Source organism: Sebastes fasciatus, chromosome 1 (assembly GCF_043250625.1).
Source record: "Sebastes fasciatus isolate fSebFas1 chromosome 1, fSebFas1.pri, whole genome shotgun sequence".
Classification (NCBI taxonomy): Eukaryota; Metazoa; Chordata; class Actinopteri; order Perciformes; family Sebastidae; genus Sebastes; species Sebastes fasciatus.
Genome location: NC_133795.1, coordinates 18,866,430 through 18,879,243, shown reverse-complemented (window position 1 = coordinate 18,879,243; position 12,814 = coordinate 18,866,430). Strand labels below are relative to the sequence as shown.

General features: G+C 37.8%; 2 protein-coding genes across 3 annotated transcripts; one reads left to right on the top strand and one right to left on the bottom strand.

Annotated features, from left to right (window-relative positions):
- The first annotated feature begins 3,984 nt into the window (after positions 1–3,984).
- h1m (linker histone H1M) lies at positions 3,985–5,792 on the top strand. Its single transcript, XM_074635694.1, has 5 exons — positions 3,985–4,189; positions 4,277–4,533; positions 4,613–4,727; positions 4,810–4,859; positions 5,430–5,792. Exons 1-5 carry the CDS (start codon positions 4,105–4,107, stop codon positions 5,733–5,735), a joined length of 813 nt encoding a protein of 270 aa, XP_074491795.1. The 5' UTR covers positions 3,985–4,104; the 3' UTR covers positions 5,736–5,792.
- A 282-nt stretch (positions 5,793–6,074) lies between these two features.
- On the bottom strand, positions 6,075–11,551 carry LOC141767946 (transmembrane and coiled-coil domains protein 1-like). 2 transcript variants are annotated; one of them, XM_074635711.1, is made up of 4 exons: positions 11,407–11,551; positions 7,425–7,849; positions 7,210–7,342; positions 6,075–6,513 (listed from the first exon to the last, which is right to left on the bottom strand). In XM_074635711.1, exons 2-4 carry the CDS (start codon positions 7,721–7,723, stop codon positions 6,202–6,204), a joined length of 744 nt encoding a protein of 247 aa, XP_074491812.1. In that variant the 5' UTR covers positions 7,724–7,849; positions 11,407–11,551; the 3' UTR covers positions 6,075–6,201. The 2 variants fall into 2 exon arrangements, with proteins under 2 accessions (XP_074491812.1, XP_074491804.1); XM_074635703.1 differs by lacking the exon at positions 11,407–11,551 and adding an exon at positions 8,915–9,254.
- Positions 11,552–12,814: the final 1,263 nt, after the last annotated feature.

Genomic DNA, 12,814 nt, shown 5'->3' with positions numbered 1-12,814 from the left:
CTGAAAATGTAAGTATATATTAGATAACTGAAAATTACATTTAGTTATTCTGATGATAAATGTATTTTTTTGTTATATCAGATACTTCACAGTTGCATTAAGATAAATAATAATAATTCCTAATGAGCAAGTGTGATTTATTGTACAGCATAGAAAATAGACTAAAAGTACTATACAGCCAACTATGTGTAAAAATTGTCAAATTAATTGCAGACTTTACTAAACTGTCCTGACTGTGATAACAGTTCACTTGGCCATGAAAACTAATATTAAACTCAGGTACTGACCTTCTGCTTTCATCTTGAAAAAGAAATCTGTTAGAGAATAAATCAATAAACCAATAAATAGTAAATGTATAATGTTAATGTTGTATTTCTTTCAACCTGATGTAAAAGTTTAATAAAGTTTAACTTACACATGAGGACGACACACAGCAGGCGTCCAGCCATGATGAAGCTGAAGAAGACTGTACATATAGAAGGTACTTGTGTGTTTGACTATGTGGACTTTGATGACCTTAATTTCATTTTCATTTTGCAGAACTTGCTCTCAGGAAAACCACAGCTAGCACCAAAGCTGAACCTAACAGGCCACAGATACACCCACACTTTACATATACTTGCTTTTTAAAGCACTTTATAAAACACTTAGAACATGTAATATATTTAGATTGGCTAGATAGACTAAATGAAGAACTAGAAAAAGAGTTTGTCATTTGTTTAAAAACTGCTCACACCTGTTCACACACGCTTTGCATGTTCATGGTCTGCTCTAACCGAACATGCAGTTAGTCCATTTTTGTCCTGACCATTCACCACTGAAATGTCCCAGAAAGGTCAATGACCCCATGTTTCCCCAATTTACTTTACCCATAGGCTACTGCCTGCTCCGGTTGGTGGGCGGTGCTTAGTATTTCCCCAACCTGATCTCACCATGGCTGCCGGGTCACAAACTTCTCATTTCACAGCTAATCAGTACACTACAAGATGTTTCTGAAAACATTTGAGGAGAGAAATAGGCATTACAGTAACAGAATATTGATTCATATTTGATCAGCGCTGCCTAGTTTGACCGTTTGATCGGTGTTCGCGAGTGATTGACAGCTGCTCAGAGACGGCAGACTCCAGCTCGGCTCTGATTGGTTGTTTTCCTCCGGTCTGTGAAAGCTTGCAGATGACATTAGGAGCACCGGAGGACACCAGAGGACACAGAGGCACGTGATTTTTTTTTTTTCCTGTGATTACCTGTCTCATGCACTACTGTCAGCATATAGTGACCGTTTTATAAAAATAACTTTTGTAATCATATTTACTCCATTTCTACCCACTGCTGCTTTAATTGCATACATATATTATTATACAAAAAAAAAACACTGTACAACCAAACTATGTGTCAAATTTGTCAAATTAATTGCGGACTGAAATGGATTTCTCATATGGTGGTAAAAGTAAGACTGGCCATGAAAAATAATATTAAGATATCAGGGACTGACCATGTGCTTTCATCACATGAAAGGAATCTGTTGGAAAAAACACTGTGCTAACAAGAGAAATAAACACAATAACAACTTATCAGAAACTTTAGTGAAATGCAGAATGATTGCAACATTAATCTGATGCTTGAATGAAAATGAAAATGTACCCATATTAGTGCACAAGAATCTATAAGATAAGAGGTTTAACTCACACATGAGGATGACCAATAGCAGGTGTCCAGTCAACCATGGTGATGCTGAATACTAATACTGTCCAGAAATCCTCCAAAAACTATACCTGACTGACTTTGACGGGCACAAGTCTAATTTTCAGAACCTGCTCTCAGAAAAACCACAGCAAGTATCAGAATTAATAACGCTGGACGAGCCACAAACAACAACTGTACTTGAAATCGCCTGTAAAGCCCCAGTACATGTTGTATATTTAGATCTATCATAGCAGAGTGTGGGCTACCTGGTGAAGCAAGATAACAGAATGGGGTTATTTTACGGTTTCTGTAGTCAAAGTACCACATTATTAAAAATGATGAGGCCAATAAATGTGTAGTGGTATTGGGAGAGACACATGTGAACGGTAAAAACAGGAAGGTCAAAAGTATTCAATGGGTTTTTCAAAGGACAATATAATATATATGAGTTTCTTAGTTGTGAAGGGGAAATACTGAATATTGCTGAATCAGTGATATTGTTCTCTATTTGTAATAATATATGTGAACAACAGTTTGACAGTATTCATATATTATAGTGTATAGTGTCAGTGGATGTTGAAGTCAGTGACTGACAGTCAGTGAAGGGTTAGTGTTATATTCGCATATGATTGAGGAAAAACCCAATGCAAATTGTTGCCATGGTGACCCATTAATAAGGCCAGTGAGGCTATTTTATCCATATTTATCTGTTAAATGAATGCAATTCCACATGTAGCCTACTGTAGTTAGTAATGTTACACGCTTTTAAACATTTCATTGACAAAACCATTGAATGTTAGTTCCAGCATTACTTCTTTCTACATTGAGTTAAATATATTTATTATTTATCTTTACTTACAGACTGTATTCATGAGATGAAAGTACAAAGTAGGTCAGTCCTTCCATGTCAGCACACACAGGGCCTGCTATCTCTCAATTTATAGCCTGTTTTCAATATGACAGTTAGGCTATTGCAAGGCTGCACCGGTGTGTAGACGACCTACATTCAGTTTATAAGGCTGGCCAAAACAAAGGCTACAAAAATACCAATATACGTAGAGACCACGTCTATGCAGCTGCTTTTGTAATCTGGTAAGAATAGAAAACCATATCTTACACAACAGTGACAGGTTTGGTTTGTACACCTTATGTCTGATTAGGTTGTATCCACATTTAGTGTGATTTTTTTTAAAAGTTTGAAGACATTTGCTCGATTATTGGAAGTAGGATTTTGCACTTTTGCACAATCCATATACTTTTCAAAATGAGAAACATTTCTCTAAAATATTGCAAAAGATTGATTGGACTTTGGTGAGGTACAATGACACATGTAGGTGTCTATAGTGCCTCGTGTAGGTGGATGAAGCTACCAGAAAGTGTCCTTATTATACTTCTACGAAACCCTGGTACTGTTGATCAACCTTTTAATTCAGAAGATTGTGTGGAAAATATTGATATTATAGGTTCTAATATACTGAAAGTAAGTTTAGTTTGTCTTTTTTGTTTGTTTGTTTTTTTCAATTGTCTACACTGCAAAAAAAAAAAAAAAAAGAGTAAAATAACGGAAATTTTCCGGCAGCAGGGGCGCCAGAAAATGTCTGTTAAAAAATGGAAATATACTGTCCGTTTATCAACATAAATAAACTGTAAAAAAAAAAAAAAAAAAAAAAAAAGTAATTATCTTTATATAATTAGCCTTTATTACTGTGATTTTACAATAAATATTTTACTTTTAACATATATTTATTGTTAGAATAGTCATACACCGTAAATCTAAGACTATTTACATATAAATCACAAATGAAACATGTAATTTTACGTTGCAAAATCCCAAAACTCAGAAGTTTTGCAAAAAAATCTGAGAAGAAATAATTTTAGAATTCCATGAAATCCTTTTCTTCTAACCTAAATGAATTGTTAAAATAGAGTCATAAACCTCTAAAAAACAGAATAATCATCTTTAAAAATGATCAAGAAAGGCTTAAATACAGATAATTACGATTGTGATTCCAAAAAATACTGTAAATCTAAGACCATTTACTTATAAATCAAAAATGAAACATGTATTTTTTTTTTTTTTTTCTGTCATTTTGAAATACAGACAAAAAATGGAAATTGATTTTTTTTTTACAGTGTATGCATCTGTTTGTACCTCTGTTAATGAGCATTGATTTCAATAAAGAAATCTTTTTATTTATTTTTTATTTAAGTGGTTGGATGAAGCATTTGGCCACACTCCCTGCTGGCTTTAATTAACAACCCCTAATGAATCTCACCTGATGCTGATGTGATTCACCTGGTGTCATTTTACCGGAAGCAGCTGCATAAAGACGGAGACGTGCAGTTGTAGCATTGTTTTAGGCTTCACGTAACGTGCTGAGGGTTTTCTTGTTTTATCTTTTTTATATTGAATTGTCAGTAATGCCTCCTAAAAAGCCAGCAGCAGACTCTGCTGATCCTCCTGCACCGACCTCCAGTGATGCCCCAGTGGAAGAGAAAAAATCCGGTCTGCTTGTTTTTCATTTAAACATAACAATGTGACTGTTGAACTCCTTATTTAAAACTAACGCCAAGTTGTTTTTTTGCTGTCTAGATGCTGCGACGCTGCGCAAACCTGCAACTCATCCCTCCACAGCGATCATGGTGAACGAAGCACTTAAAGAGCTGGACTCGCGTAAAGGGGCTTCATCCCAAGCGATACAGAGTTATATTAAACAGAAATACCCCTCCGTGGATCTGGTGAGGTTGAAGACCTTCGTCCGTAAAGCGCTGAAGAAAGGACTCGAGAGTGGCACCTTGGTGCGTCCTGCCAACGCCAATGCGACTGCAGGAGCAACAGGGAGCTTCAGGGTAAGATGTCAAAGTCGGCTTCATCAAAGCAAGTCAAATAATGGATCATTAATCCGGTCTTTTCTTGTCCTTTCTGCAGCTTGCACCAAAAGTCAAGGAGGCAAAACCCAAAACTGAGAATGCAGATCCTAATGTGCAAAAAGCACCCAAAGCAGCAGCAGCCAAGGATGGAGCCAAGAAGCCCAAAAAAGCAGGTATGAATAAAACCTAAAAATGACTACAACCTCCTATAAATCAACTTATAATGTGTTTTTAATAGCCTGTAACTTCTTAAAGGTGCCACAAAGAAGAAAGTGACTGCAAATGAAGAGGTTGAGTCAAAGGAGGTGAGACTGTTGGTGTGCTCTGCATGGAAAACAATGACAAGTGTTCATGTTTGCTGTATTATCTGGGAATATATACTGGCCTGCAGTAAACTGGCCTTTATTATTTGAAGTTGCACATATAGGCCTACATGGTTTTTAAAAGGTGACCAATATTGACACCCAGGTGTCTTATTTGACCATTTTCTGGCCAAGATAAATGCACAATTAACTTAAAGAAAATTGCCAGAATTTATTCCTGGCAGATATGAGAATTAGAAAACGGCTTTTAGGCCATCATCTAGAAACTCTGGCGCCTACATCTGATTAAATGTAGGCCAATCTTTCATTTATTTAACCTATTCTTGTATGTTGGTTGAGCATACATGCTCTTTTATTCAGTGTCCTGTTAACAGTTCAGTAGAAATACAAACTAATGTGAATTAGGCCTAATTAAAATAGAAACTATCCAAATTACAGCATTTCAAGATGTACATTTTACTGGGGGTTGATGGGACTGCTTGCACTTATGATCTAATATTTAAAAAATTCTGGCTACAGCCCAGTCTGACTTTTTTTTTTTCTCCATTTCAGGAAGAAGAACCAAAACCTCCCAAAAAGTCCAAGAAAGAAAAGGAGAATGCTGCCCCAGAGGCTACTGCCTCAAAAGTTGCTCCAGCAAAGAAGCCAAAAGCAAAAAAAGCTGCAGTGGAGGACGACGACGATGATGATGATGACGACGACAAGGGAGCCTCTGAGCCTCCAGCCAAAACTAAAGCAGCAAAGACCACTAAGGAGACAAAGGCAGGAAAGGCGTCTCGGAGCAAGGCTGCTAAAGCAGGCAGCGAAGCCCCTGCTGCTAAAGTGACTGGGAAACGAGGGAAGAAGACTGCAGAGTAAATTTTATAATTGACTGTTGTCATACTGTTTTTGTTTTGCAATAAAATCTTAATTTTTTTTGGAGATCTTGTGTGCTTTCTAAGTTCAATGTATTTGGAGCATGACTCTGTGATGCATGATTCTGCTTTTCAGGATATACAGTAGGCTAATGGTATATCCTAAATTAAAAATATATTCAACATAAGTTGATTTTGACTAATGGCCTTCCACTACAGCAGCAGACTGCAAAATGTAATGATTAAAGTGGCCTCCTAAATAAGTTTTTTTTTTTTTTTTTAAATCTAACTGGCAATATAAAGGATCTACAAGTTGCCCTGTGAACACAAATGGACATTTTAAAATTTCACTTGTTTATTGGGAGTGTTGTTGCACTGGAGAGTAACATGAAATATGGAACCTTAATGCTCAAGTCTTTTGCACAACATTCCTGAAGAGATGCCAGATTGATGCTGCAGTTGAGACCGTTTTATAGATCTCCCCTGTCAGGATGTTGAGTGCAGAAAAAGTATTTTGGATACTCTGAAATGGCATCCCAGTGCCTCCAGAGGAAAGAGAAGAGGACTACAAAAAGCAGTGTATAAAGCATGCGGTTGCATTTTGTGACACAGTTAGCCACTGTGGACACAAATAATAGAATGACCACCATAACAGCCAACAGCACATTAATTAGTTTTCCAAGAACAGTCTGTGCTGTGGTGTTCTCCAAACCTTCAAGCTGCACCACCTGCTGTTGCTGCTCCATCTTGAACAGACGTGTCTGACATGCTTGCAGCGCCTCCTACAGGGTGGAGACAAAACTGTCAGTGAAGGTGCTCTAATGACCTATCGGAGGAATTAGACACAGAGCACCAATCGTTTCATCCATACATCTTTTCCATGGCAGATATTCTGACTCGTGATAGTCATGATCAAATTAACCTGCTACAGAGCCCGAGGGCTCCTATTAACCCCGCTACTCCCATTCTCTGTGCAATGTGAGCAGTTTCTCTATACTGGAATACTAGTTGGCCCTTGATTTGCTGGTAATACACTTACATTTATGAATATGCAGCTTTTAACGAACTGATACAAGTATTAAAACTAGATTTTTACACAGGGACCCTCTTCAAAACAGGAACTATACCCACAGTAATGCCCTTATGTCAGTGGATATTGTGCTTTAGTGGTGCATTTTCCTAAACACATTTTCAACTACACTACCAAAACAAGCTGACACACATGCCTGGAGTTTTCAGGGTCCCTGAGGTTGAGGTTGAGGGGCCCTGGGGCAGTTACCTGCTTTGCCTTGTTGGTACTGTAATCCAACACTGGTCACAGCAGGAAAAGCACAGGTGTAGCTAATAATAATTAATGATTGTTCATACCAATAAACCTGAATGGAACTGGCTCACCTATACGTTAGTAACGCCTGTGCTGGTTTTGCTATGACATAAAAATGTCTGCTGTGAAAAAGACGTACACTAGTGAAGCTTACATGAATATCTGTTGGTCTTTGGTTAGAATGATGAGCAGTCTCCTCCATGCTGGCTAGCTCCTCTTTCAAATTCAAAATTTCATTCTGGTGCAGTTCTATCAAGTCATTGAGCTGTTCTCCTAAACGTTCACTCCTGCAAAATAGTAATGACCACAGTATCACAAACAGGACAGGTTCCTTTAAGCCCACAGAGTACTATAGTAAGCATATGCTACCTGTATCGCTCCTCACGTAGGGCCTCAACAATCAATGCATAGTCTTGTTGGTGGCAGGATGTTAAGTTTTGAAAGGATTCCTCGAGGTGGCCTTTGTTTTCCCTGAGCTCTTGGATCTCATGGAGTATAGCATTAAAGCCTGATGCCTGGGTATGGTCAGGGGTGTTGTCCCTGGAGCTAGGAGGTCCTCCATGGACTCCTGCAGAGCCAGACGTGGCAGAACAGTCATCATCACTGCCAAACTTCGGGCTGGAGGGCAGCTGCCCTGTCCTAAGGACCCTCCTTCTCCTGGATGTCATCTAAAGTCTTTCAGGGCTGCAATGTTATCAGTGCTGCCAAACTTTGGCGGATGAGGGAGGAGACTTTGCTCAGCTGGGACACCAAAGCTCCAGCTGATGAGAGAAGCTGGAGAGACCACCTGTCACCTGTAATGGGCAGGATTGGGTTAATAGGCAACTGCTCAGGCCACTGAACCATTTTGCATTTAACTTAATTTGATCATGCCAAAAGCCATATTCTTAGGTCCTTCCTTCCTGCAGCTGTCAGACTCCACAACCAGCACTGCTCCCAGTAGACCACTTACACTTACACACCAAAAACTGACAATAACCTGATATTTTCAGGTGGAATTTCATTCCATTCTCACTGTGCAATATCATTTTCCACTTGTGCAATTTTGTTAATAGTCTGTTTATTGTCAATACTGTATATAATGCTCCTATTTTTATACGTCCTTCTATTTAAATGGTTCATATTTTGTTTCACTTTGTTTAGCTCTCTTTTTTACTGTGTTAGCTGATGCATCTTGTTTTTTTGCACTATCCCCTTTGCTGCTGTACACTGCAAATTTCCCCACTGCGGGACTAATAATGGAATATCTTATCTTATCTTATCTTATCTTATCTTGCTTTTCATATTACAATAGCATAGACAAAATGTTTCTTCAAGGTGAGAATCTGACCATGAGACCTCTTCTCTGGTCTGGTATGAAGTTACCATCTTAACCCCTGCATCCACTGTTTCCATCAGAATTAGATGGTTATGTCGTATTGAATAACATATATTAACATGTGGCCTTTTTGTACATAAAATAGCAAATTTAACATTATGGGAGTGTGTGTTTTAGTGACAAAACACTGAATGGAGCAGGAAAGCACTCAACTTGACTCTCAGGCCCTGGTGCATGTCTGTCTTTGGCCTGAAGGACGCTGTTACCTCGATGTAAACTGGTTTTATTGGAACCAGTTTCTACCAAATAAGTCTATAAAACTATAAAAATATTATACTGTATCAAATTTGTAAAAGAAAAACATTTCATTGCTTTAAGCATCACCAAAAGTCCATTCACCTCCACTGACTTGCAGAGATTTAACAGACAACCCAAGGCCTGCAATTAAAACCAAAACCTGCATGGCCACATAAAAGAGAGAATATGCTTTTTGTAAAGTGGATGAATTTACATAAACTTCGTTATATTGGTAGCTACTTACCTAGTAAGCTTAAGTTGTGTATTTCAGTGTCTTCCAGCCTGTCAGGTATCTATCATCACATCTCTCATTCATAACAGATGTAACGTTAGCTATTAGCTTAGCTAGGCTAGTTTAGTTCAGTTTAGCTCACCAGATGTTCTCACTTTGCGTTAATATTTAAAAGCAGTTAGCCTTTTGTAAACAATAATAACACTACTCTGAACATTCTCGGCATTCAGTTTGTAATCGTTGCGTGAAAAAATAATGAATGTACACAGCGACACGACGGTCTGCTAACAGTTAGCTAACGGCTAAGTGTTAGCTGCTAACGGCTAGCATTCTGCTAAACTAACGGTCCACCGTCTGCTAACGGGTGTTCATGTTGCTAAGCAACGGTAAAGTATTCAGAGAAATGTGAAAGAGATTAAAACAGTTTCATAATATTGGGATCCTCTGATATTAATCACCATCAACAGCTTTATGTTAAGAATTGTTTTAATAAGTTGTCAAAATGCTAACATTAGTTAAAGTCAATGTGGTTATAATTAAGATATTAATGCACACAGTGCACTTTCATAGACTAATCTACTGGAGTTACTGCACTATACTCACCTTTAACAGTCTCTTCTGCACTATACTCACCTTTAACAGTCTCTTCTGCACTATACTCACCTTTAACAGTCTCTTCTGCACTATACTCACCTTTAACAGTCTCTTCTGCACTATATTCACCTTTAACAGTCTCTTCTGCACTATACTCACCTTTAACAGTCTCTTCTGCACTATATTCACCTTTAACAGTCTCTTCTGCACTATACTCACCTTTAACAGTCTCTTTTGCACTATATTCACCTTTAACAGCCTCTTCTGCACTATATTCAGTTTTAACAGTCTCTTCTGCACTATACTCACCTTTAACAGTCTCTTTTGCACTATATTCACCTTTAACAGTCTCTTCTGCACTATATTCATTTTTAACAGTCTCTTCTGCACTATATTCACATTTAACAGTCTCTTCTGCACTATATTCATTTTTAACAGTCTCTTCTGCACTATACTCACCTTTAACAGTCTCTTCTGCACTATATTCATTTTTAACAGTCTCTTCTGCACTATACTCACCTTTAACAGTCTCTTCTGCACTATATTCACCTTTAACAGTCTCTTCTGCACTATATTCATTTTTAACAGTCTCTTCTGCACTATATTCACCTTTAACAGTCTCTTCTGCACTATACTCACCTTTAACAGTCTCTTTTGCACTATATTCACCTTTAACAGCCTCTTCTGCACTATATTCAGTTTTAACAGTCTCTTCTGCACTATACTCACCTTTAACAGTCTCTTTTGCACTATATTCACCTTTAACAGTCTCTTCTGCACTATATTCATTTTTAACAGTCTCTTCTGCACTATATTCATTTTTAACAGTCTCTTCTGCACTATATTCATTTTTAACAGTCTCTTCTGCACTATATTCATTTTTAACAGTCTCTTCTGCACTATATTCACCTTTAACAGTCTCTTCTGCACTATATTCACCTTTAACAGTCTCTTCTGCACTATATTCATTTTTAACAGTCTCTTCTGCACTATATTCACCTTTAACAGTCTCTTCTGCACTATACTCACCTTTAACAGTCTCTTCTGCACTATACTCACCTTTAACAGTCTCTTTTGCACTATATTCACCTTTAACAGTCTCTTCTGCACTATATTCATTTTTAACAGTCTCTTCTGCACTATATTCATTTTTAACAGTCTCTTCTGCACTATATTCATTTTTAACAGTCTCTTCTGCACTATATTCATTTTTAACAGTCTCTTCTGCACTATACTCACCTTTAACAGTCTCTTCTGCACTATATTCATTTTTAACAGTCTCTTCTGCACTATATTCACCTTTAACAGTCTCTTCTGCACTATACTCACCTTTAACAGTCTCTTCTGCACTATATTCAGTTTTAACAGTCTCTTCTGCACTATACTCACCTTTAACAGTCTCTTCTGCACTATATTCAGTTTTAACAGTCTCTTCTGCACTATACTCACCTTTAACAGTCTCTTCTGCACTATACTCACCTTTAACAGTCTCTTTTGCACTATATTCATTTTTAACAGTCTCTTCTGCACTATATTCACTTTTTTTAATAGTCGTGTATCAGAGCTGTTACCCTGCTCTATATTCAGTTTTAACAGTTTTCTTCATCTCCTTGTATTTTTATATCTGGTATATTTTTTTGTACTTTGTACTACTAACTTTTTTACTGCCTTTTTACTAACATGTTTTGCAATATGGAACTGTGATGCTGGAAACTTTAATTTCCCTCAGGATCAATAAATTTACTATCTATCTATCTATCTGTCTATCTGTCTAGCCAAAAACTGTAAATCCGATCTACAGAGGGGAAAGCTGGATGAAGTCAGGTTGAACAAGGTTCATTTTCTAAATAAAGCTGGGTCAAATCAAAGTTTTGAAGCAGAGAGGGGGTTTCTAGCACAACTTCACCTACCTCCAAGGTGCATGGACATGGGAAATGGTCTTAAAGTGACCAGTAGGCCTTCACTTCCGGTCAACCTACACAGGTGATTTTAATTATTGTGCCTGATTAGAGACCTCTTCTTCTGAGGACTGTGTGGGCTGCACAGACTGGTGTTGACTGACTCTCCTGTTGGCTTGGTTGTACCTGTTAGCTAAACAGTTGCTTATTAAACATTCAGTATATCCTTCTGCACACACTGATGCACTTAGACCAGGGGTCAGCAACCTTTACCATCAAAAGAGACATTTTAGGCAAAAAAAAAGAAGAAAATCTGTCTGGAGCTGCAAAACATTTGAGCATTGTGATGAAGGCAGCACATCTTAAAGTCTAAGTATATAGTGTATAAGTCTAATGCAGTGAGAGTCAAAGAGCAAATGTACGACGGAGTATTAGGGTCACATTGAGGGAAAAAAAGCTGAGATTTCCAGAATAAAGTCGTAATATTAGGAGAAAAAAAGTCGTAATATTACGAGAATAAAGTCATAACTTAACGAGAGAAAAAAGAAAATAACACATAAAATTACTACTTTATAATATTATGACTTCATTCTCATAATACTACGACTTTTTTTCTCTTAGACTTATGACTTTATTCTCATATTACGACTTTTTTTCTAGTAAACCTATGGCTAGATTTATTTTTTTCCTCAACATGGCCCTAATACGCCATCGTACCGTCATACCATAGACCTACAACAATGATAAATAAAAATGAAAATGAAAATGTAAACAAAAAACAGTTATTCATTTCCATTTTAAAAAATCCACAGGGAGCCACTGGAGAGGAGCTAAAGAGCCGCATGTGGCTCCAGAGACACAGGTGGCAGACCCCTGCCTTAGACCTTGTTGGCAGCACACATTTTGACATTTCTCATCTAAATGTAATGCATTAATATTATTAAATACCCTTGTGCTTGTCCTGCTATGACATGTCAAAATGTCTGCTATGAAAAAGGCCTCTTGTTGGCCTCCCTCACTAACCCTAATGTACTTCAAGACGTTGGCAGTACTAGGAGGAAGGAATGAGTGGTAAACTCAGTTTGAGTGTTAATATGTCACATCTTTTGGTTTATCACCTTTGCAAAAACAAAGTTTTTTCACCTTTGAAACAAGTAAGACAGCAACAAAATAACATATGTGCAGGATAGTGTATTAACTAGGCATACTACAGTCAGAAACCATCCATCCATCCATCCATCCATCTTCAACCGCTTATCCGGGGTCGGGTCGCGGGGGCAACGGCTCCAGCAGGGGACCCCAAACTTCCCTTTCCCGGGCCACATTAACCAGCTCTGACTGGGGGATCCCGAGGCGTTTCCAGGCCAGTGTGGAGATATAATCTCTCCACCTAGTCCTGGGTCTTCCCCGTGGTCTCCTC